Here is a 25,426-nt window from a genome sequence, read left to right on the forward strand (position 1 = left end):
TCACCCAGATCTACTTACGGTTGTGATTGATTGTTGAGTATTGGATGTAGAGATAATAATTCTGACATTTATCATTACTCTCCTTGTTTGCACGACTTTTCTCCCTGTGCTTCCAGCCAGAAGATTATCATCGGTTATTTGAACAACGAGATTATAGTCAGTAACTTTATCAATCCCTTGCTTGTAATTAAAAGGAACGGCAAGCATCAGCTTAGTGATGTTGGATCCAGCACTTGGAGAGAGACTAAAGTGGTTGTTGATATTACCTGGTACAGAAGAGTAAACTTGTTTATGTATCTTGCAGGTTAATAATATCACTTGTAGGGTTGGTATTCCTAAAGGTAATCTAACCCATTATTTTAAAGTTATACATGTAGAACTATTTTGATAGATTATTATCAAGTTACAAGATTTTATTTCATTTGTACTTCTGGCACTACTTAAAGTTTTATGAAGAAGGGTCAAGGGTCAGTAATCACAGAAAACTATTAAATGCACCATACTGTCAAGAAATTGCTGCCATAATCAAACTAAGGTTGTGATAGGATTCATAGATTTTATTTAATAATAATGCACTGACATATATGCATTTTATCTGAGATTTTGAAATTAAAACAATAGCAGTCATGGTTTCAAAATTAGGTATTATTAGCTGTGCTAGTTAGACAACAAATAGATAATTCAGCTTAAAAGCTGGAAATCTTCAGCAGGTCAGACAGCATCCTGTGGGAGAGAAATAGCATAATATTTCAGGTCAATAACTTTTCATCAAAGAAAGTTAGAAATAATTTCTAAAGTTGCAGAGAAAGGGGTGGGGGTGGAGGCAGAGGAAAAACAAAAGTGGCTGACTGTGAAAGGGCAGAGATCTGGAGAGAGGGAATGATACAATCTGCAGTGGTGTCAACACAAAGGAGGAAGTGCAGACAAGAGATGACAAATAAATCTTGGGTACTGGAAGAGCAGAGAAAATGAAACTGAATGTTGGAGCTACAAAGCAAGAATAATTTGCTGAGCTTAGTCTTCTGGGTTGACATGTCCAAAGAGAAGAGGACATGCTGTTCTTCACTGGAATAGTGGGATGGAGATAAATTGGTTCACAACTAGAAGTTCTTGGTCACCCTTGGAGAAGCAATGTTTATTTAGTGTCACCAATGACTACATCGTGACCACTGTATGTAGTACAGCAAATTGAAAGAAACAGAAATTAGTCAAGGGTGATGGAGAGAAGCAGAGGAAGGAAACAATGGAATTGGGTTATTGCAGGAAGCAGAGTGGAAGGGAGAACATCCAGATGGGCTGTCGGAATGTAATGACTTCCAACGTATTCTGTCCATTATCCCCTTAGAGGTGTGAAAAGTCAAAGAATGAGAGTGTCGGTCTGAGGACAGAGTGGAAATTAACAGCAAAGGCAGTGAAAGAATGAAAGAGGTAGTGAAAGGGTTCTGCATGAGAGCAGGAAGCAGTGGCAGTGTGTCATCAACACAGTGGAACGAGAGATGAGAGAGGAAGCTTGGGGAGGACTGAAACCAGAATTTCTCCATATCTCTGACAAAGGACCTGGCATAACCTACACATGTTTCTCTCACCAAATCCTTGACCTGAGAGATGTGAATTGAGTACAAGAAGGTTATTCAGACTGGTATAGGAGAGTAGTGATGGAATGGGCTGGTAGCAAAAGACCCTTACACTGTCTAGGGATGGGGCAAAGGACATCCATGCTGAAAGTGAACTGGCTGAAACCAGGGAGTGGTAGAAGACATCTTAAGTTCCCTGGTGTACCTGTGAAATGATGAGAGGAGACATCTTCCTCTCTATCATCCTCCAAAACTCCTCTGATGTGATGATATCACCACATTTATCTTTCCCTCCCTGACGCTAATCAGGATTTCAAAGGGGCAGAGGCTTGGACATGGTGTCAGCTAGATGGTTATAGGGAACTGGGCACTAAGGCAACAAAAGGGATATGACTTTAGCAATAGAGATGTGAGCACAACAAGGTGTAGACACCCCAGTAGTATGACAACAAAGATGTGCAGGCCCTTAAACTGATTTAGTGATTTAAGCGCCAGGCCAGATTGGAAAAGTTGGGTAAGAGGCAAATCAAGGTGGCGGGTCCCAGGACCTAGAATGTATCAAAGTGGCAGGCCCTGGGTGCAAGAGCGAAGAACGGCCGCTGTTCGGCCAATTTAAGTGCCAGGCCAGATTGAAAAGAGTCAGGGTCTCTGGGCCAAAGGTTCAGCTCACTGCTCGTGAAGTTTATTTGTCTCTGTGCTGAACTGAGGCTGTGGCTTGCAACTAATGGGCTCCTGACGGGGTGTGGCTGGCTTTGTGGCTGTGGACTCACTTTTGTAAACTTCAGTTCTGAATATTATTTGCTTACTTTTACTGTTTGCATGATCTGTTGTTTTTTTTTGCACATTGAGTATTTGATAGCCTTTTTAAAAAACTGGGTTCTGTTGGGTTTCTTTGTTTTGTGGCTGCCTGTAAGGAGATGAATCTCAAGGCTGTATATAGTATACTCACTTTAATAATAAATGTAATTCAAACTTTGAACTTTTAAACCAACATGTCAACATCTGATTGAGGCCTCGTTCATTGTTCTTGTAGGTCACCATTGTGAGGCATAATTATACATACTAAAATGTTGACCCTGTAACATCTCCACACGTGTAGCAGATATCTGCACCACACATATACAGATGTGGAAACAAAGATATTAGTTGCCACTCTTCTGTCCTGGCCGGAAAATGGCTGTCTGCACCCATACTAAGATTTGGGTGCCCTTGGCCTTTGTAAGTGTTTTTTTGCTGGTTTTGTGGAGCTGGTCTCGACTACTCTGATCTGCCACTTCTACATCCACAGAAAGCAATAAAGCACAAGGCCTCCCTGTGGAAGAATCTCCCAATGTCTCAACTAGGTTCACACAGAGATGATGGCAAAAGGTAGGTGCACATTTTTACTGGTGACAACTTACCATTGACTTTAAAGTTCTGGACAATGGCTACTGAGGATGGACAGGTGAAAGGGAGGAAAGCAGTGTATTGAAGATAGATGTCCAAATCAAGGCAATGAAGGAGAAATGCCAGCCTCCACTGATGTACCTGAAGCAATGAAGTAACGAAAAGACTGAGGAGGAGAGTCCCGGTCTGTACAGGATAACTGGAAGTCTTGAACATTGGTTCCCACAGCTGTGTCATCAAGAATTGCCAGAGAATAAAATTTTGGCTGACAGGCAGGTGGTTCATCATTGGTTGGAAGAATATTTACTGTGACCTGGAACACATCAACCTCTAATTAGTGAGAAAAATTTCTGGATTACCTTATCAATTTAATCCATACTTCTAACTGAAGGAATTTCTTATCAACTCACACCCAAGTGTCTTGCCCATATCTGGAAGCTGTGGCCTCCTCCTTGAAAATATCCTAGTCAGAGGAGATAAGCCCATTGCAACCAGTCTTTCTGTTTTTAAATCCCAAATTTCCCTTGTTAGTACATCTCGGTTATTCATAAATAAATATAATTAAACTATAATTAATGTTTTATTCTAAAACATATTAGGTCATATTTAAGCTCAGATGTTTTTAAGAATACCCAAACCGACATAGGATTGACATCATTAATGAGTGGAATGAAACAGTGTGTGTGTGTGGAGATGAGCACACTTGATGGCCAGTATTTGTGTAATTGGATTTCTACCTTTAGCAACTCTTGGTTGTAACCTATCCAACCTCAGCAGAGGCAAAACAGACATCAGTAGTGGTGACGAACAGCTTAATTTCAATCCTCCCTCAGTATTGCACATTTGTGAATTCAGCTCACCTGTGTAATTAACTTTTAGGATGGGAAACAGCTTCTTCTTCCGGGCCATAAGACGACTGAACATCCTGCCATCACACAGGTCTCATCATGTATGAAACACCGATAGCATTATACTGTTTACTTCTTAACTTACGTCATAAATGCACCTTATTATTTGTTAGACCAAAGACCATAAAGACAGGAGCAGTATTAGGCCACTTGGCCCAATGAATCTGCTCTACCAATCAATCATGGATGATGCTTTTCCCCTTCCTCAGCCCCACTCTTCTCCCCATCATCTTTGATGCTGTATCCAAACAGGAAGCTATCAATCTCGGCCTTAAATACACCCAACAACCTGGCCTCCACAGCTGCCTGTGGTAACAGGTTCCACAAATTCATCACCCTTTGGCTAAAGGAATTTCTCTGCATCTCCATTTTAAATGGACACCCCTCTGTCCTGAGGCTGTGCCCTCTCGTCCTAGACTCTCCCACCATTGGAAACACCCTTTCCACATCTACTCTGTCTTAGCCTTTCATCATTCAAAAGGTTTCAGTAAGATTCCAACCCCCTCCCCCATCCTTCTAAATTCCAGCTATTACAGACGCAGAGCTATCAAACATTCCTCGTATGAAAACCAGTTTACTCCCGGAATCATCCTTGTGAACCTCCTCTGAACTCTCTCCAATGCCAGCACATCTTTTCTTAGATGAGGAGCCCAAAACTGTTCACAATACTCAAGGTGAGGCCTCACCAGTACCTTATAAAGCCTCAGCATCACATCTCTGCTCTTGTATTCTAGACCTCTTGAAATGAATGCCAACATGTATTTGCCTTCATCGACACTGACTCAACCTGCAAGTTAACCGTCAGGGTGCTCTGCACAAGGACTCCCAAGTCCCTATGCATCTCAAATGTTTGGATTTTCTCCCTGTTTAGAAAATAGTCCGCACATTTATTTCTACATCAATGTGCATGACCATGCATTTTCCAACATTGTATTTCATTTGCCACTCTCTTGCCCATTCTCCTAATTTAAATCCTTCTGCAGCCTACCTGAATCCTCAACACTACCTGCCCCTCCACCAATCTTCATATCATCTGCAAACTTGGCAACAAAGCCATCTATTCCATCATCTTAATCATTGATACAGCATAAAAAGAAGCAGTCCCAGCACCAGCCCCTGCAGAACACCCCTAGTCCCTGGCAGCCAACCAGAAAAGGATCCTTTTATTCCCACTCGCTGCCTCCTACCAACCAGCCAATGCTCTAACCATGCCAGTAACTTTCCTGTATTGCCATGGGGTCTTAGCTTGGTAAGCAGCCTCATATGTGGCACCCTCAACTCTGGCCCTTAACACAGGTGCCCCTCAGGACTGTGTACTAAGCCCCCTCCTTTCCTCTCTATATACCCATGATTGTGTCGCTTCCCACAGCTCCAATCTGCTAATTATTTTTTTTTAATTGGCTTTTTTATGCATTTTCTATTAAATTTGCTGACAACACTACACTGATTGGCCTAATCTCAAATAATAACCTCTCCCTCAACGATGCAAAACAAAGGAGCTGGTTGTGGACTACAGGAGGAATGGAGACAGACTAACCCCTATTGACATCAATGGGTCTGGGGTTGAGATGGTGAACGACTTTAGGTTCCTCAGCATAAGCATCACTGAGTTTCTCATGTGGTCTGTACATACCGGCTGTGCGGTGAAAATGGCACAACAGCGCCTCTTTCACATCAGACGGTTGAAGAAGTTTGGTATGGCCCCCAAATTCTAATAACTTTCTATAGGGGCACAGTTGAGAGCATCCTGAACTGGCTGTATCACTGCCTGGTATAGGAACTGTACTTCCCTCAATCCCAGGATTCTGTAGAGAATGGTGCCGTCAGCCCAGTGCATCTGTAGATGTAAACTTCCCACTATTCAGGACATTTACAAAGACAGGTGTGTAAAAAGGGCCCAGAGGATCATTGGGGACCGGAGTCACTCCAACCACAAACTGTTCCAGCTGCTACCATCCGAGAAACTGTACCGCAGCATAAAAGACAGGACCAACGGGCTCCGGGACAGCTTCTTCCACCAGGCCATCAGACTGATTAATTCATGCTGACACAAATGTATTTCTATGTTATATTGACTATCCTGTTGTACATAATATTTATTATAAATTACTATAATTGCACATTTCACATTTGAACAGAGACGTAACATAAAGATTTTTACTCCTCATGTATATGAAGGTTGTAAGTAATAAAGTCAATTCAATTCAACCTTATCAAAGGCCTTCTGAAAGTCCAAATATACAACATCCATTGCATCCCCTTTATCTATCCTATGTGTAGTCTCCTGAAATAATTCCAACAGGTTTATCAGGCAAGATTTTCACTAAGGAGGCCATGTTGACTTTGTTCTATCTTGTCCTGTGCCACCAAGTACTCTAAAACCTCATCCTTAACAATTGACTCCAACAACTTCCCAACCGCTGATGTCTCTATAACTGCTCTGTAATTTCCTTTCTGCTGCCTTCCTCCTTTCTTAAAAATTGGAGTGAAATTTGCAATTTTCCAGTCCTCTGGCACCATGCCAGAGTCCAATGATTTTTGAAAGATCATTACTAATGCCTCCACAATCTCTACCGCTACCTCTTTCAGAACCCTAAGGTCAGTTCATCTGGTCTGGGTGACTTGTGTTCCATTAGGTCTTTCAACTTTTTGAGCACCTTCTCCCTTGTAATAGTAACTGCACTCTCTTCTCTTCCCTCACACCCTTCAACATCTGGCACTTTACTAGTGCCTTCCACGGTGAAGACTAACGTAAATTGTTAATTTATTTTGTGGAACTATTACTTTATGTGCTGTATGTGTGAGTTATATGTTGTGTGTTGTGCACCTTGGTCCAGAGGAATGTCGTTTTGTTTGGCGGTATACGTGTGTACAGTTGAATGGTATTAAACAAACTTGATATTGCTCACAATTTGACTTTGGATATGGATACACATCATTATTGTGGCTTAATCCTCTGCCCTGACAAATCTCATAGTTGGCGAAATGTAATTATTCCAAGTTTCCAGATATTGTTATACTAATTCCTTCAGTATCAAAATCAAAGTAAATTTATTATCAAACTATATATATATGTATATATATATATATATACTATCTTGAGATTCATTTTATTGTAGGCACCCACAAAATGAAGAAATGCAGTAGAATCTACAGTAGTTTTATGAGCTGTCTGCATGATCTTCCAGTAACCTGTAGATGCGACTGTTTAACCTACAAGATAAATTGAAATAGCTATCTTATGAATGAATATTATGGTCAATATGGATTTCATTCACTCTGGTAAAAAAAAATCACTGCCTTCAGGGAGTGGAAGTTCTGACGGAGTTTATTTCAATCATCCACTAAACCCACGAAAATGAAGTCAATACAGCTGCTATACAAATAACCTGGTGAATATCAAACAAGGATCAAGCCTGAACCATTCCTGTTGATAAACCTAGTGAGGCTCTAATAGTGTTTTACATGGCGGGTTGGTTTTATCCTCTTAAATACTCAGATGGCTTCTCAGTTAGATAGATGGTTTCCCACAGAAATATTTAAATTTATAATGTCAAGGTGACAATTACTTCTTTAACACAGATTTTGTGTTTCATTTGCAGAATATTATCATCTTTTGACATTTACTGCCTTTGAGAAGGGAGTGTCATACTGATGCACTGCCTAGTAGATGAGATAGAGAGAACTTCCATGGGGTGTTACGGTTTTTGATATAGCTGTACAGCTCGACAAGTCATGTCATGTCATAAGAGTGAGTCTACTGCATGGTATTTTCTTGTGCAATTCTGCAGAAATAAAGGGAGTTGCAATTATATATCTCTTGACTAATGGCAGGATGTCCAAAAGTGCTCAGAAGCCTACAAAATTGATTTTAATTACAGTCTCTGTGTTACAGAAACACAGCCAAAAACTATACTGTATAAAGAGACAGACTGCAAGATCAGGGCGAGGTGAAAAATTATCTATCAATGTCATTCCTTTCTATAGTAGTTAAGTTTGTGGGAGACCACACTACTTTAGCCCTGTTCCTTTCAGCTTCATTAAGTGTTTTATCATGCACTCTGGCTGAGAGTCAAATATGTCTTGTAACTATGCCAGACAAATTCCTCTCTTGTATTGAACTTATTTAATTATTACCTCTATCATGTTGGTCAATATCAACAGGCAGGTTATTCAGCTATTCTACTTTAGAACTGAATTAAGTCTCCTGAGTACAGAAATGGAAAAACAAGTTGTTTGTGCTGAACCTTGCTAATGTTATACTTGAGTCAAAGCGATCGAGTATAATATCTAATATTTATTTCAACATGTAGATGAACTAACCTTTAGCATTAGAAAACACTTACAGTTGTTGTAGCAGCTTTTGGAACATCTGAATCTAAATCAACAGCCTGCACTGTGAGCAAATACTGGGCAGTTGCCTCATAATCGGGTTGGGCCACAAGATGTATTTCCCCTGATGTCGGATTGATCCAAAACAACTGATTGTAGCCCAGTGTGTTTCCCCCTGCCACAAGTGAGTAAGTGAGTTCCGGGCTTGGAAAATCTTCGTCCTCAGCAAATACTTGTCCAATCTTTGTTCCTACTGGAAAGAGTTATTGGACAACATTGTACAAAGTTACTGTGATGATGCAGAGTGTTGCCAATTTCACTTACAATTTTTCAATCTTTTGTAACCTTCTTCAGATTGCAATCCTTAAGAAAACTGCACTTTCCACATTAATGATCTTCATTTTCACCCCAGCCCCATAAGGCATAGGAGCAGAATGAGGACATCTGGCCCATCGAGTCTGCTCTGCCATTCAATCATGGCTGATCCTTTTTTTGATCCTCCTCAACGCCATCTCCCAGCCTTAACCTTTGATGCCATGTCCAATCAAGAGCCTATCAATCTTTCCTTAAATATGCCTAATGACCTAGCCTCCACAGCTGCATGTGTGCAACAAATTCCACAAATTCACCACCACTTGGCTAAAGGAATTTCTCCACATCTCTGTTTTGAAAGACGCCCCTCTATCCTGAGGCTGTGCCCTCTTATCCTAGACACTCCCACCATGGGAAACATCCTTAACACATCTACTCTGTCGAGGCCATTCAACATTCAAAAGGTTTCAGTGAGATCCCCCCTCATCCTTCTGAATTCCAGCGAGTACAGACCCAGAGCCATCAAATGTTCCTCATATGATAAACCTTTCATTCCTGGAATTATCCTTGTGAACCTCCTCTGGACTCTTTCCAATGCCAGAACATCTTTTCAAAGATGAGGAGCCCAAAGCTGTTCACAATACTCAAGGTGAGGTCTCACCAGTGCCTTATAAAGCCTCAGCATCACATCCTTGCTCTTATATTTTAGACCTCTTGAAATGAATGCTAACATTGAATTTGCCTTCCTCACTACCGACTCAACCTGCATGTTAACTGTCAGGGTGTTCTGCACAAAGTCTCCCAAATCCCTTTGCATTTTTGGGTTTTCTCCGTTTAGAAAATAGTCTGCACATTTATTTCTACTACCAAAGTGCATGACCGTGCATTTTCCAGCATTATATTTCATTTGCCACTTTTTTGCCCATTCTCCTAATCTGTCTAATGAAACATCTAAGTCCTGATCTTACAGATGGGTTCTTACTGTTGAATCTTTCCTGAGTTTTCACTGTTAGACTGCACAGAGTTCAGGTGTGGAATATGAACTTGCTGAGAATCAAAGCTTTTACACCAGGGAGCCATACCAGAGAGTATCTGCAGATGCTGGAAATCCAAAGCAACGCACACAAAATGCTGGAGGAACTCAGCAGGCCAGGCAACATCAATGGAAAAGAGTACAGTCGACGTTTCGAGCTGCCTGGCCTGCTGAGTTCCTCCGGCCTTTTGTGTGTGGCACTGGGGAGCCAGCTCAGATAACATCCTGTGAGCCAGGTTTCACAGAGAGCTTATTCATTTGAGTGGAAATTTTATGTCTGTGAGGTAGAAAAACATGTTTTTATTTTTATTTACTTAAGCTTGCATTAATTTTTCAATTATGAATAAAAAGGCTTTGAAGATTTCATCTTTTAATTAAAAATCCAATTTTCTATATGTATTTAACATGCTTCTTAATGTTCAGGATAATTTTGTGATAAGTTGAGAGAGCGTTGCTTATTAAAATGAGCGAGGTTTTGCCACTTGCTGATTATTTTTCACTCAGTAGAGCTGAAAAGAGGCATATTTGGAAAATGTTAGTTAGATACAATTGGGTTGTTAGCTATTGCAGCAGCCAATAAAAAGAAGCTAGGGTCAAGTAGAGCCTCAAGTCTGAAGCAGGGTGGTGACGTGCTCCTCCAGTAGGATGTGGTATATGAAGAAGAGCTCCAATGTCCCTGAAGATTACACCTGTGAGGTGTACCCAGCTGTAGCTTCTTACAGCCAGTGTTAAGGAACAGGAGCTGGATAAACTGTGGGTATTTGGGAGGTTGAGGGGTTGATGGACAGGCGTTGCAAGGTGCAGGTAGCTGTGTGACTGGCAGGAGAGAAAAAAGGAATAAGCATTCAGTGTAGGACTCGTGTGGCTGTTCCCTTCAATAACAAGTACATTGTTTTGGATCCTGTTGGTTGGGTGGGGCTGCTGGGCACAATTCACCAGAGGAAAGCCAGAGTGGCTCTGTTCTCTGTTTCTCAGAAGTGGAGAGTGATAAGGGATTCATTAGTTAGGAGAAAAGACAGGAGATTCTGTGGGTGAGAAACAGACTCCCAAATGGTATGTTGCTTCTCAAGTGAAATGGTTAAAAAATCTTTTATTGAGCCTACAGCATTCTTAAGGGGGAGAGAGAGAGAGATACTAGAAGCTGTGTTACACATTGGTACCAATGACATAGCTGGGGGAAAAGGATGAAGTCTTGAAGAGGGATTACAGAGAGGTAGGAGGAGGTGAAACATCAGGACCTCAAGGTTAGTAATCTCTGGATTGCTGACTGTGCCATGTTCCATTGAGAGTAAGAATAGGAAGACAATGCAGATAAATGCTTCTCTGGAGAGTTGGTGAGGGGAGGACGGTTCAGATTGGTGGATCATTGGGATCTCTTCTGGGGCAAGTATGATCTGTACAAAAGATATGGGTTACATCTGACATTGAGGAATCAATATCTTTGCAGGTAAGTTTGGTAGAGCTGTTAGGTGGGGATTAAGCTAGGTTGGCAAGGGAATAGAGTAGTAGGTCAGATGATGGAGCATTTGGTGTAAAGGTAGATGCATGTGCAGAGATACTCAGAGAAAGGATAGGCCGTGGATGGGGCATAAATGCAGTCAGTGGGTATGTTGGAATGTGTTTTAATTTAATCTGAGAAGCATTACCAATAAGGATAATTAACCTACAGCATAGATTGGTGCATGGATATAAGAAAAATGATGGGTTGAGGCCTATATAGGAGGGAAAGGCTAAACTGATAGTACAGTTGGTTTATATGGGCCAACACAATATTGTGCACAAAAGGGCCTGTTCTGTGTTGTACTGTTCATTGTTCAAATTAATTTCTGATACGAATTTGATACAAAACCACGATATAGGAGCAGAATTAGGCCATTTGGCCCATCCAGTCTGCCCTGCCATTTCTTCACGATTCATCCATTTTCCCTCTCATTCCCAGTCTCCTGTCTTCTTCCCTGTGTCCCCTTCATGGCCAGACCAATCAAGAATCTATCAGCCTCTGCCTTAAATATACATGAAGACTTGGCCTCCAGAGCTGTCTGTGGGAACGAATTCCAATGATTTTCTGTGCAAACCAAGTAATTCTGCATGGTGTTAATTTTAAAACGGAAAGTAACTAGGAAGCTAGAACCAAGGAATCAGGAACGGTCAGATACATCTCAGAATTTAATGAAATGAGCTGATTAGCATTTCCTTGTTCATTGTGTTCTGGTGCCTTTTAGAGAGTTTGTGAACTGCAACTGGGAATGTGTCTCCAGGGCATTGTGCTTGACTGGTAATCCCCACCCACACGCCAGACATTGACTTGCTCCACCATTGGTGCAGCGGATCTGTGTGGTGTCATCAGCAGATGCCGTCTAGTGACCCACCACAGCCATTATACCAGCGTCTTCCCAGAAACCACAACCTCCATCACCTGGAACTGCAAAGTCAACGAGCACACCCTTTCTTAGAACTGGCCTTATTACCACTCTCATCTGGGCTGTGATCACCAGTGCTTAGGTGCATCAAATCATTGAACACAAACCGCAGCATTCGAGAAGGCGACTGAGTACTATCATAAAGGCAAGGATAATGTCATGCATGACACTCCTAGCATACCAAGGAGAATCCTTAGCATTAGTGAGAAAATGAGAAACGTAGAGCAAAAAATGTTACTCTGTCCCCAGGACCTCATTCAGTTTGAGCTTCTGCATATTATGTTAATTTTCATCCCTGTTATTACGTTATTTCTCATTCTTATCTTCACCTGAACCTTAGACAGAAATGGAAGAATTGAACCATTTTTTAAAATTTAGCTTCTCTAAGTATTCACTTACTTCCGCTGAATTCCGGGACGTTGAAGGTGTAAGAAACCTGGACGAAGGATGGTTGGAACTCACTTACTGCAGTGACCGTGATGTACACAGTCACTGTATCTGGGTGAGAGAAATCAAACATGACCATTGACTTTGTAGCTCCTGATGAAACGTTCAACATTTAGCCTGCAAATGTCTGGGAAATTGATCTGAAGGTGTTCCTTGAATGTAGACCACCTACGTTCTCGTTGACACCAGCACTAATTAAATTCGGTCCTCCCCATTTTGGAATAGTGTTCCCCATTTTGGCATCATTCAATTACTTACTAACTTCAATTTTTTTTTAGGTAAAAGATTCTGTTTAATTTTGTAATGGCCACAATTAGCAGGAAATTTCAATCGTGATTAAAGCGCAGTGGAATGTTTCGTGAGTGTATCATGCTTCTACCCAACAATGCTTTGAAAGTGAGCACAGAAACCTATAGAGACTCCATGCAATGTGTACTTAAAGTTGTTTATTTGCTCATGCCAGGTGCCCCAAATAGAGAAATAAAATATTGTGTAAATACACAGTACATTGATAAGAAACACTGGGATACTTATTTCAGTAAATCAAATTAACGATCTTTAATTTGGTATTAATGCAATGTTCACTTCTAAGGCAAACTTGAGAAATTAACTTTAATAAGCATTAAAAAACTTGGCTAGGAATCAGTAAACTATATTTGAATTTCCTCTAAAACTAAGATTACATTCTCTGAATTAATAACATGATCAGGTGAGTACAATGTCAAAAGGTCACTGTAAGTTAAGGTTTCTTATATCATTGAAAATGATAACGTGGCTCCCAGACTTTTTGATTTTAGTTATATTCTACAGCTCTTAAAGCAATATTTTGATCACTCATCCAAACAGTGCATTTCTGATCACACTAAATTGCTGCTTGGTAGTTCTCCCAATCACTCCCCTGGCTCTTGCCAGTTACGTATTGTTACAGAGTGCCTTTTGGTTATTATTCTTCTCCCCGCAGAATTGTCCTCCCTGTTTATTTTAAAACTCACTCTCGTTTACGCACATATGCAATCTTGTCTTAATCTAGTGTGAAGTGAATGATCCTAACATCTCGTCTCTCCAAATGAAAATAAAGGATTTCACAAAAAATTATAAACTATTGCCGAAAAGGTTGAATATACATAGAGAATAGTTGAAAACCAATATAATAGTCTGATTGCAAATCATATGCCATTATGAAAATATCATTGAACCCTGAATGAAGCTGGTTGCTTTGATTCATTAAGTTAATCACTTACCTTGGTAATGGGGTGGTGTAATATCTGTAACAACTACAGACATCATGTAGATTTTGTAATCTTCAAGATTACTAACAGCCTCAAAGTCCAGATCACCCGTGACCTACCAAAACAAATTGGAGAGGAGTGGTGAGAATAGACACCCCTGGAGCACCTTAACAATTAAACTGCCTAAGCAATTGTGCAATTTCATGTGCACAAAATGGGTGCCTGGTGATTAATATCCTTGTGAATATTTTACTGAGCACAGCTCCTTGGGGAAGAGAGTATAAGCAGTTAATGCTCATTTATTCAAACACCAAATTATATGGATATTTTTCAGAAAATAATCACGGATGCAATTTCAGACTTGACTCATGTAAAGTAACTCTGGACCCCAAATTGCAAAGCCTTGCGCCACTGGCATTTACTTTGTCCTGTATCATCCTGTTCCATAGATTACTGTGAATAATCAACTCTATTGCTATTCAATTTATATGACTCCAGTAGGAAAACCTGTGTTATCTCCACTTCTTATGCAGTAACCATTCTGCAGGATAGATCATTGTCTTCATTTAGGCTTTCAAGAGTGGCAGGATGGAACCCCAAAGGGTTTAAAGGCATCAGACAGCCTGGGATACTTCCATTCCTTCCCATTTCAACTGCTAACAGTTTTCATAGTATATTTATTATCAAAGTATGTGTACCGTATACAACTTGGAGATTCATTTTCTTGCAGGCACCCATGGGAAAATAAAGAAATACATTACAATCTATAAATAACAATGCATAACCAAGACCAACAAACATCCAACGTGCAAAAGAGGGCAAATTGTGCAAATAATTTAAAAAAGTAAACAAATAATACTGAGAAAATGAACTATAGAATGCCTGAAAGTGTCCACAGGCAGTGGTGTCAGTTTGGCACCTAGGCGAGGTGATCCCAGAGAAAACTTGTCTAAAATTACTTTTAAGATGGCATGCTGGTGCACATGGTAGAGCTAATGCCTCAGTGTCAGAGACCTGTTTTCTACCCCACCCTTGGGTGCTGCTGGTATGGAGTTTGCATGTTCTATCTCATGGTTTCTGCCTACATCCCAAAGAAGTTAGTTGTTCACCAAGTTATTCTGTGGGTGTAAGCGAGTGGTAGATTTTGTTTGTGTGTGTGTGGGTGGGGGAGGCGTGGGGTAGGGAATAAGAGCTGGTGAATGGGGAGAGAACATAAATGGGATTAAGGTAGGTTGAATGTAACTGGGTAGTTGATGGTCAGCAAGGTGGGCTTAGAGGCCTATTTCTGTGCTGTTCTTCATGGAAACCTATAACATAGAAAACCTACAGCACAATACAGGCCCTTCGGCCCACGATGCCGTGCTGAACATGTCCTTATTTTAGAAATTACCTAGGATTACCTATAGTCCTCTATTTTTTTAAGCTACATGTACCTAGCCAGGAGTCTCTTAAAAGATCCTACTGTTTCCACCTCCACTACTGCCGCTGGCAGCCCATTACATACACTTAGCACTCTCTGCGTAAAGAAACTTAACCCTGACATCTCCTCTGTACCTACTTCCAAGCACCTTAAAACTGTTCCCTCTCGTGTTAGTCATTTCAGCCCTGGGTAAAAGCCTCTGACTGTCGACATGATCAATGCCTCTCATCATCTTATACACCTCTATCAGGTCACCTCTCATCCTCCGTCGCTCCAAGGAGAAAAGGCCAAGTTCACTCAAACTATTCTCATAGGGCATGCTCCCCAATCCAGGCAACATCCTTATAAATCTTCTCTTCACCCTTTCTATGGTTTCCATATCCTTTTTGTAGTGAGGTGACTAGAACTGAGCACAGTACTCCAAGGGTGGAGGGGTCTGACCAGGGTCCTATAAAGCTGTAACATTACCTCTAAGCTCTTAAACTCAATCCCATGGTTGATAAAGGTCAATGCACCGTATGCCTTCTTAACCACAGAGTCAACCTGCGCAGCTGCTTTGAGTGTCCTGTGGACTCAGACCCCAAGATCCCCCTGATCCTCCACACTGCCAAGAGTCTTACCATTAATACTATATTCTGCCATCATATTTGACTTACCAAAATGAACCGCCTCACACTTATCTGGGTTGAACTCCATCTGCCACTTCTCAGCCCTGTTTTGCATCCTATCAATATCCCGCTGTAAACTTTGACATCCCTCCACATTATCCACAACACCCCCAACCTTTGTGTCATTGGTAAATTTACTAACCCATCCCTCCACTTCCTCATTGATGTCATTTATAAAAAAAATCACAAAGAGGAGGCATCCCAGAACAGATCCCTGAGGGACACCACTGGTCACTGACCTCCATGCAGAATATGACACGTCTACAACCGCTCTTTGCCTTCTGTGGGTAAGCCAATTCTGGATCCACAAAGCACGATCCCCTTGTATCCCATACTTCCTTTATTTTCTCAATAAGTTCTGCATGGGGTACCTTATCAAATGCCTTGCTGACATCCATATACACTACATCTACTGCTCTATCTTCATCAATGTGTTTAGTCACATCATCAAAAATTCAATCAGGCTCATAAGGCATGACCTGCATTTGACAAAGCCATGCTGACTATTCCTAATCATATTATGCCTCTCCAAATGTTCATAAATACTGCCTCTTAGGATCTTCTCCATCAACTTACTAACCACTGAAGTAAGACTCACTGGTCTATAATTTCCTGGGCTATCTCTACTCCCTTTCTTGAATAAGGGAACAACATCTGCAACTCTCCAATCCCCCGGAACCTCTCTCATCCCCATTGATGATGCAAAGATCATTACCAGAGGATCAGCAATCTGCTCCCTTGCCTCCCACAGTAGTCTGGGGTGCATCTCGTCTGGTCCCGGTGACTTATCCAACTCAATACTTTCCAAAAGCTCCAGCACATTCTCTTTCTTAGTGTCTATATGCTCAAGCTTTTCAGTCCACTGTAAGTCATCCCTACAATTGCCAAGGTTCTTTTCCGTGGTGAATACTAAAACAAAGTATCCATTAAGTACCTCCACTATCTCCTCCGGTTCCATACACACTTTCCTACTGTCACACTTGACACATCTCTCACATCTTATCCTCTTGCTCTTCACATACTTGTAGAATGCCTTGGGGTTTTCCTTAATTCTGATCGCCAAAGCCTTCTCATGGCTGCTTCCGGCACTCATAATTTCATTCTTAAGCTCTTTCCTGCTAGCCTTATTATTTTCTAGATCTCTATCATTACCTAGTTTTTTGATGACTTAACAATCATAGAAACAATCATTTCTGTGACCTAAGATAATAAAAAGCAAGTTGTGAACAATATATCATGAACAAAAAATGACCAAGTGATAATTTGGCCCTCAAAATAAATCCCAGTTTATATTACACTTAATTCAGACACCAGAAAGACTATGGAGACTAGAGTGGCTCTGACAATGATATTTCAGGCAACAGCAGTATTTTTAGCCCAAGGGGAGACAAAGCAGAGGGGAATCCACTGTCAAACTAATAATTCTTTGAATATTGAAATTTATCAGGAATAAACCTGGGAAACAATTGAATAGCAACCTTTAATTCAGATTTCAACATCACTTTCGACAGAAAATCTCCTCTGTGACTGAGCCTTTTGGTTTCTAGGGAGAAGTTGAAACTTGAGTAAACACCACAGTGAGTTACAACTTCAATCAATTTCACAACAGTCTAGAAATAAAACTCAATGTTACTAAGATTTGAGGTCATACTGCTTTTGGATACTGCTGAAGGGTAGATGAACTGCTTACATTGGGACAACTGCTTAATTGGTGTGATTGAGAGCATTAAAGTTTCTTTCCTTAAAGGGTAACACGAGGGGGGATTTCATTACTCAGGAAGTGGTAGCTGTGTGGAACGAGCTTCCAGTAGAAGTGGTAGAGACAGGTTCTGTATTGTCATTTAAAGTAAAATTGGATAGGTATATGGACAGGAAAGGAATGGAGGGTTATGGGCTGAGTGCGGGTCAGTGGGACTAGGTGAGAGTAAGCATTCGGAATGGACTAGAAGGACCGAGATGGCCTGTTTCTGTGTTGTAATTGTTATATGGTTATACCTACATTTGGTTGGATGCTGATACTTCAGTTAAATTGATGAACAATCTCTTTCTAAGGCCCTAGGAGCTTATTGCTAACCTCAGCTTTCTCAAAGTTTGAAGTAAATTTGTTTTCAAAGAACACCTTATACAACCCTGAGATTTATTCACTTCCAGGTATACTCAGTAAGTCTAAGAAACGCAATTGAATCGATGAAGAACCACACCCAACAGGACAGACAAAAAAACAATGTGCAAAACACAACTAAATGTGCAAATTCAAAGCAGAAAAGGAAATAGAATTAATAAATTAATAAACAATAAATACTGAGAACATGAGATGAAGAGTGCTTCAAAGTAAGTCCAAAGGTTGTGGGAACAGTTGAGTGATAGGGCAAGTGAAGTTGAGTGAAATTATTTCTATTGATGCAAGACCGTGATGGTTGAGGGGGTAATAATTGTTCCTCAATCTGGCAGTGTGAGCCCTGAGGCTCCTGTATCTTCTTCCTGATTTTACCAGTGAGAAGAGAGGATGGACTGTGTGGGGGTCATGCAACAGGACTCTGTGTAGATGTACTCAATGGTGGGGAGGGCTTTACCCGTGATGGACTGGGCTGTATCCACTACTTCTTGTAGGAGTTTCCATTCAAAGGTTTCCATAGCAGAACACCTTTCCAGCAGTCAAAAAGTTATTTTTGTTAAGTTAAACTTGTAACCAATATTTTTTGCCCTACGTCTTGTTATAAACAAGGAAACAATGAGGTTCTCCTTGGCCCATGACTTGACCAAGAGAAACAATGAGGCCCACTTTGATCTAATTTAACATTGCCTTCACCTGACCTGATGAATGTAACTGAGAAATGTCACATGTAGGTGATGTCAATTAGGCAAAGCAGTATTAGTGTTAGAATGCAGTTAGGATGGATAGGAATGACAGAAACATAGGGTGACAAAGAACTAGAATTAATTCCTCAGCTTTGTCTTTATTCATCTGCAACTTAAGTCAAAGTAAATTTACATCAAAATACATAAAGTCACCATATATGATCTTCTGATACATATTCTTGTCAGCATTTTCAGGAAAATAAAGAAAACAAAAAAATTTATGAAAACCTAGATGTAAACAAAGACTGACAAACAACAAATGTGCAGAAGAATGCAAATTGTGCAAATAAAAAAGATAAATCAAATAATACTCAAAATATTACTTGTCAAGTCCTTGAATGTGTGTCTATAGGTTGTGGAGTCAGTTCAGAGTTTAAGTGAGAAGTTATCCATGCTGGTTCAGGAGCAACATTCCCTCTAATTTTTTTACAGCTGCTCTGAGCAGGAAATGTCTACGTGGTCTGAAAATTATGTGGCCCCTAAAAATGATTTTTTTTTGTAATATGCGCATCAAACAAACACAAATCAGAACTCAAAACACAAGTAAATGATGTCAGGTAGTCAAAACAAGTGACAGACATAATGGCATGAATAAAATACAGTGTTGGCATTTAGCAGGCCGCTGGTTTATTAACAGTGAGCTACCAACTTCCATTCTGTGTTTATTGTTACAATTTGTAACAGTGTTGTAACTTGAAACACTGACAATGTACAGTAAATATATTGGAGCTCTAAAATGTTTCCAAGCAAATTTTATTATTTAGAAATTTTATGGATTATATTCATTAACACTATATTAATTATAGGCTATTTCACTATTATATTAACATTATATAAAAGAAAATTCCAGCTGTGTAGCAACAAAAGTTATGTATGCATGAGCATTTCACTTACTGCATGGCCATGTACCTGCACAGCTTAGAGGGAACTGTGTTCAGGAGCCAGTTGGTTGTCGAGTACTGGATGGTGGGGGTCCTTGATGGTGGATGCTGCCTTCTTATGGCAGCGCTCCCTGTAAATGTACTCAAACTGAAAGGACATACATGTTGGTCTGGCATTTCAGTTGTAAGAATTGTACCAGTGTTTGGCAATCCTTTCTAGTTTATAAATCTTTTGTAATTAAGAAATCTTTTATAAGTTAGAAATCGCCTGAGTTTCAAATGTGTGTCAATAATTACTTGTCTAAATTTAAATGTGTACAATATCATTAAAAATAAAATAAACTGTTTAAATTACTTTGTTCGCTGGAAGTATCTCCTAGGTAGGGCGGGGGACCCACCACTCAAATAGCGGGTACTGACTGCTAGGCCTTGCTATAGAGACTAGACAGGGAAGCAAACTAGTCTTTGAAGTGTAGGTTGATACACTATAACCTCCCTATAGTGAGGACACTCATCAATACCTATAATAGATAGGGCTTTAAATCTCTTTTTGAGCTTACAGCAAACCTAATCCCATCACTGCTTCACCAAACATGGTTATGTTTTATCAAAAATAGTTCTTTAGAAAGAATTATTATTTAGTGGTAGACCAACTCAGAGTTCACTTAGTACTCTACTAGTACTATAACTTGGCCAGCATCCTGGTTTCAGTAGTTGCACAGGCAATTGCTGGTTGATGTTATGAATGTGTTAATAGTATATCAGAAATACAGAAACACACTCAATGCTGCTCAAATTGAACATGATGAATATCTTATTCTCCAAGTTAGAGACTGGAATCATGAAGGGATAGAAAACAGGGTAGGGTGCTGTAAAACCTGTTTTGTCTGCAACTCATTTCTAGCTCACTCTAACACAGGGATTCCCAAGCTGGGGTCCAAAGGATTAATGGCAGGGGTCCATGGCATAAAAAAGGTTAGAGTTTAACACTATTAATGATCTAGCCACTACCAGTCTTCAGGGCAGAGAACTCCGGAGTTATCTGCAAGAAGAAATGTCTGCACACTTTGGTTTTAAATGAAATACTCCTCACATGAAGCATTCTGCATGAATGAAAATATCTGTGTCTACTGTGACACACCACTTCAACATCCTATGCTTTCAGTGTGATTGCTGCTCATTCTAAAGTTTACAAGGATGTTGCTGGAGTTATAGGGAAAGGCGGAATAGGTTAGGACTTTACTCCCTGGAGCATAGAGAATGAGGGTAGATTTGACAAAGATATCCAAAATCATGAGGGGTATAAATAGGGCAAATGCAAAACCTTTTTCAACTGACATTGGGTGAGACTAGAACTAGAGGTTGTGGGCTGAAGGTGAAATATTTAAGAGGAACCTGAGGGGGAATTTCTTCAATAAGAGGTTGGTTGAGTGTGGAACGAGCTGCCAGCAGAAGTGGTGGATGTGGGTTTGATTTCAACATTTAAGAGAAGTTTGGATAAAAAAATGGATGGGAAGGGTATGAACAGCAATGGTCCAGGACAGCAGGTTGATGGGACTAGGCAGAATAATAGTTTGGCACAAACTAGATGGGACTGAAGGACCTGATTCTGTGCTGTAGTGTTCAATGACTCTAAACTCTAACGAATATACTGGAGATCTAACTTGTTTAGTCTCTCTTCACAGAATAATACTCTGAAATGCCCTGAAACCAGCCTGATGAATCTCCAAAGAGTGTCATTCAGTACCTGTACTTTCTTGATTGAAATGCATTAATGCAACATTCCTGCAGGCCATCTCAGCACCACGCTAGGTGTATTTAGCAGCTAACCTTTTTGCATGCGGTGTTACGAATGTGCCACAGCTCTGAGGGGCCAAAGGGTGCGGGGTAGCCCCCTCCTTTATGAGAATCGCAAGATCACTATTAAGTCAGTTCAGGGGACACAGGAAATGAGAGAAAGACATGCAGAATCCACAAAAGGGTTGGAATGTGTTCTGGCCTCCGAAAGGCGGACCCATTGATACCGGCTATTGTCTCTTGGAGACGGACTTGTGTATTGCATCCTGTACGATGCATCGAAACCTCCCCCAGGCAATGAACCGAGGGGGAGGTTGGTGGAGGGATTGCATCATCCCAACTTGATTGACAACTGAGACCCTGTGAGTCAGGATAAAAAGAGGGTTTGTGGGAACAGCCCCTCAGACGCACCAGAAGAAACGCTAGCGATCCCGTAATAGCGAAAGCCGGTGGAAGGCCACGTGCGTCCGCTTCCATTTGCCCGGAATCGGTGGCCTTTGCCACGGAAAAACGGTTTTTAGCTAACAACAGGGAACTCAACTCCCAACGACTCTCGAGGGATTGACATCATAAAAGGAATGGGCAAGTTTTAACCCGTCTCTCTCTCCAACCAAAGGCTGCAGCCTACAGCTTGACTGAACTAAAGTGACTTTTATATTTCCATCGGACAATACAATATCCCCTAGACAACGATAGAGCTATTTCTTATTGATTATTATTATACCCGCGCTTTTAGATTTAGTATTGACGACGTATATTATCTGTGTGTTTGCATTGATATTATTTTTGTGTATTTCAATCAATAAATACTGTTAAAAACAGTACCATCAGACTTCAACGGACCTCTCTATCTTTGCTGGTAAGTGACCCAGTTACGGGGTACGTAACAGCTGCAAGATTGTTTTTAATAAGATCAAAGTTTTTTTTCTGTGTCCTGAAAATGGTATTTGTACCTAGAGAGAGCAGCTGATTTGGCTTTTATCCAGCATGCATACTGAAAAGAGGGACTATCTTACCACAATAGTAGTACTATTCTTCCCATTCAAAGCAAACTTTCCACCAGCAGCGAGACCAGGCTGAAGTGAAGCAGTGAACTGGTTGTTTGCAAGCTCCACGTCATTATCTTTGCAGGATATGGTAACAATTGTTGTACCCTTTTCGGTTGTTTCTGGTATCTGAATACTAAACAAGGTTGAAAATAAGAAGTTGTTTCTTTTACAGAGCTCTTAATTTTATCATTCTTATGACTTTGCATAATTTTTATCCAGCTTGGGCCTTCCTGACTTTGAAGTAATATTTCATGAATAGGAAATGTCACTAAAAATATCACATAGTCAGACTGAAAGGGAACTCGGGCAGAAGTTGCAGTGATATACAGGGATCATAACGTTTCCCACAGAATATGAATCTCAGATTCTCAAGTGTTAATTAATTCAAAATGATGGATTGGAAACTCAGGTGAAAGCCCTCTCAGGGACAGAACAGCAAACATACAAATTATGAGCAGGATAGGCCACTCACTCCTTGAGTCTCTCTGCCATCCTGTAAGATCATGGTTGATCAGATTGTAACCTCAATGCCACATTCCGGCTTATCTCCATTAACCATTCATTTCCCTGACATACAACAATCTATCTATGTCCATGCTAAGAATTCTTCAAATATTTTTTTTCCTTTACCCTTGAGAAAGAGAGTTCTAAAAACTCATGACTCTCCGGGAGAAAGAAAACAAATTCTCCACATCTGTCTTCAACAGGCAACTCCTTAAATTGTGCAAGAGGAAGTGTCTTCACATCGACCCTGTCAAGAACCCTCGGGATATTACGAGTCATCCCTGTTACTATTAAACTTCAGGAGATACTAGACTAGTCTGTACAGCCTTTCTCATGAAGTAATCCACACATTTCAGGTTTTACTACAGTAAACCTGTGAAATAGGCCAAATGAGCAAGATCACTCCAATATACAAATAAACAAGATACAAATCCATATGTTGACTCAGCATTTCCTGATATAAATGAAGCATAACTTCCCTACTTTGGCAATTTAATTCCTCTGGCATTAAGAGAACATTATTAGCTTTCCTAATCACTTGCTTTACCTGCGTACTAGCCTTTTGTGAATGATGCTCCAGGCCACTCAAATCCCTCTATATCTCAGAGCTTCTAATCTCTCTTCATCTATGTAATATTCTTTCATTTTACCTGCCAAGGTGAATGTCAGATTTTCCATATTATACCATGCATGCTAGATTTTTGCCCACCTGTCTTTCTATATCCCTTTGGCTTCCTAACTTCCTCTCCACAACCTGCTTTGCTACCTAGCTTAGTGTCACCAGAGAGTTCATCAGCAACTTTCAGTGCCTAGATTCAAGTTATTAATAGAAAAAGTTGAACACTGAGGCCCCAGCTCTGATCCTCATAGTACACCACTCACTATATGCCTATGCTCTGTTTTTTTGGGGTATGTGAACTATGGTGAAATTAAAAAATCACTTTTGGCATCTGGTTTGACAGTGATGGTGATGTGCTATGGTCATAGCTGTTTCACAATGAATAAATCTGTCTGTAGCTCCAATCTTTTTTATCATGTTGCAGTTTTGATTCTGGAAAGAGTTGACAATCTGGCTGCCTCTTTTGAATCAGCTAATGACACGATGCACTTGAAGTGTCTCGAGTGCTGCTCCGTGCCCATGTGCTTGGATTTCTTTCGAGTGGACCTCACAATGGAAATTGAGGTCAGCAAATCAACATTTACTGGCATATTAAGGAACAATGAGATGGAGTGGCCCAAGCCATAATGTTTAAAAGACATCCTGAAATCCCTTAAGTCCTCCTGCTATGGCAAATGAATGAATGGCTGTCTCACAGCAAAACTTGGTTTTGTTTTGGCTATGCAGCCCTAGAAACTCTTTGCAAGTGGTTGGCTGCAGAGAACAATACCATTTGGATAAAGGCAAACAGAAACAGAAGCACCAGGTCCAGGGCCAGAAGATATGGACCAGGAAGGCACAGGAGCACTTACCGGACTGCTTTGAATCAGTGTACTGGACTGTATTCAGGGACTCATCTTCGAGTCTGGATGCGTATGTCACAATTGTCACCGACTTCATTAAAACCTGTGTGGATCAGCATGTGCCTGCGAAAACTTACAGTACATTCCCAAACCAAAAGCCATGGATGAACCAGGAGTTTCATAGTCTGCTGAGGGTTAGATCTGTGGCATTTAAGTCTGGTGACCCAGGTCTGTACCAGAAGACCAGGTACGACTTACGGAAGTCTACTTCAAGAGCCAAGAAACAGTTCCGAGAGAGGTCGGAGGCGACATTGGATGCACGTCAACTCTGGCAGGGTTTGCAGGCCATTACTTTCTACATAGCAAAACCCAATATTGTGAATGGCAATGATGCCTCACTACCAGGTGAGCTCAATGCAAGAAAGGATAAGATGAAGGAATATATACCTATTCTCATAGAGGGATCCGAAATGGAGCGAGTGAGCAATTTCAAGCTCCTGGGTGTCAGTATCTCTGTGGACCTAACATGGACACAACATATTGATGCAGCTATGAAGGAGGCAAGACAGCAGTTATCTGTCATTCGAAGTTTGAGGAGAGTTGGTTTGTCAACTAAAAAACTAGAAAATTTCTCCAAATGTTCCATGGAGGGCATTCTGACTGGCTGCATCACTGAGTGGTACGGGGTTCTGCACAAGATCAAAACAAGTTGCAGAAACTTGTAAAATTAGTCAGCTCCATCACGGACACAAACCTCCGAAGTATCCAAGACACCTTCAAGGAGCCTGTGCCTTAGAAAGGCAGTATCCATCATTAAGGACCCCCATCACCCAAGACATGCCCTCTTCTCATTGTTACCGCCGGGAAAGAGTACAGACAGGATGAAGAGATCAATACTCCCCAATGCCATTCGGCTTTACAATTCAACCGCCAGGAGTGAGATATGTTAAAGTGCCGGGGTTAGGACTCAATGTATTTAAGTAAACTACTTAAGAACTTTTTAAAAGCTATTATTAATGCTTTTTGAGAGGGTGATTTTAGATGCATATCATATTTTTACTGAGTTAAGTATTGTATGTAATTAGTTTTGCTACAATAAGTGTATGGGACATTGGAAAAAATGTTGAATTTCCCCATGGGGATGAA

General features: G+C 40.7%; 1 protein-coding gene across 1 annotated transcript in view; it reads right to left on the reverse strand.

Moving 5' to 3' along the window:
- Positions 1 to 626: 626 nt before the first annotated feature.
- Positions 627 to 25,426, reverse strand: part of LOC140734711 (cadherin-related family member 3-like) — a 52,443-nt gene continuing 27,643 nt past the window's right edge. The window contains exons 8-13 of the mRNA XM_073059054.1: positions 22,283 to 22,448; positions 13,654 to 13,756; positions 12,365 to 12,463; positions 8,215 to 8,453; positions 3,102 to 3,273; positions 627 to 723 (exon numbers count right to left, since the gene is read on the reverse strand). Of these exons, the coding sequence (XP_072915155.1) occupies positions 704 to 723; positions 3,102 to 3,273; positions 8,215 to 8,453; positions 12,365 to 12,463; positions 13,654 to 13,756; positions 22,283 to 22,448 (799 nt within the window). The 3' untranslated portion in view covers positions 627 to 703. The remainder of the gene's footprint in view (positions 724 to 3,101; positions 3,274 to 8,214; positions 8,454 to 12,364; positions 12,464 to 13,653; positions 13,757 to 22,282; positions 22,449 to 25,426) is intronic.

This window comes from Hemitrygon akajei, chromosome 10 (genome assembly GCF_048418815.1).
Source record: "Hemitrygon akajei chromosome 10, sHemAka1.3, whole genome shotgun sequence".
Taxonomy (NCBI): domain Eukaryota; kingdom Metazoa; phylum Chordata; class Chondrichthyes; order Myliobatiformes; family Dasyatidae; genus Hemitrygon; species Hemitrygon akajei.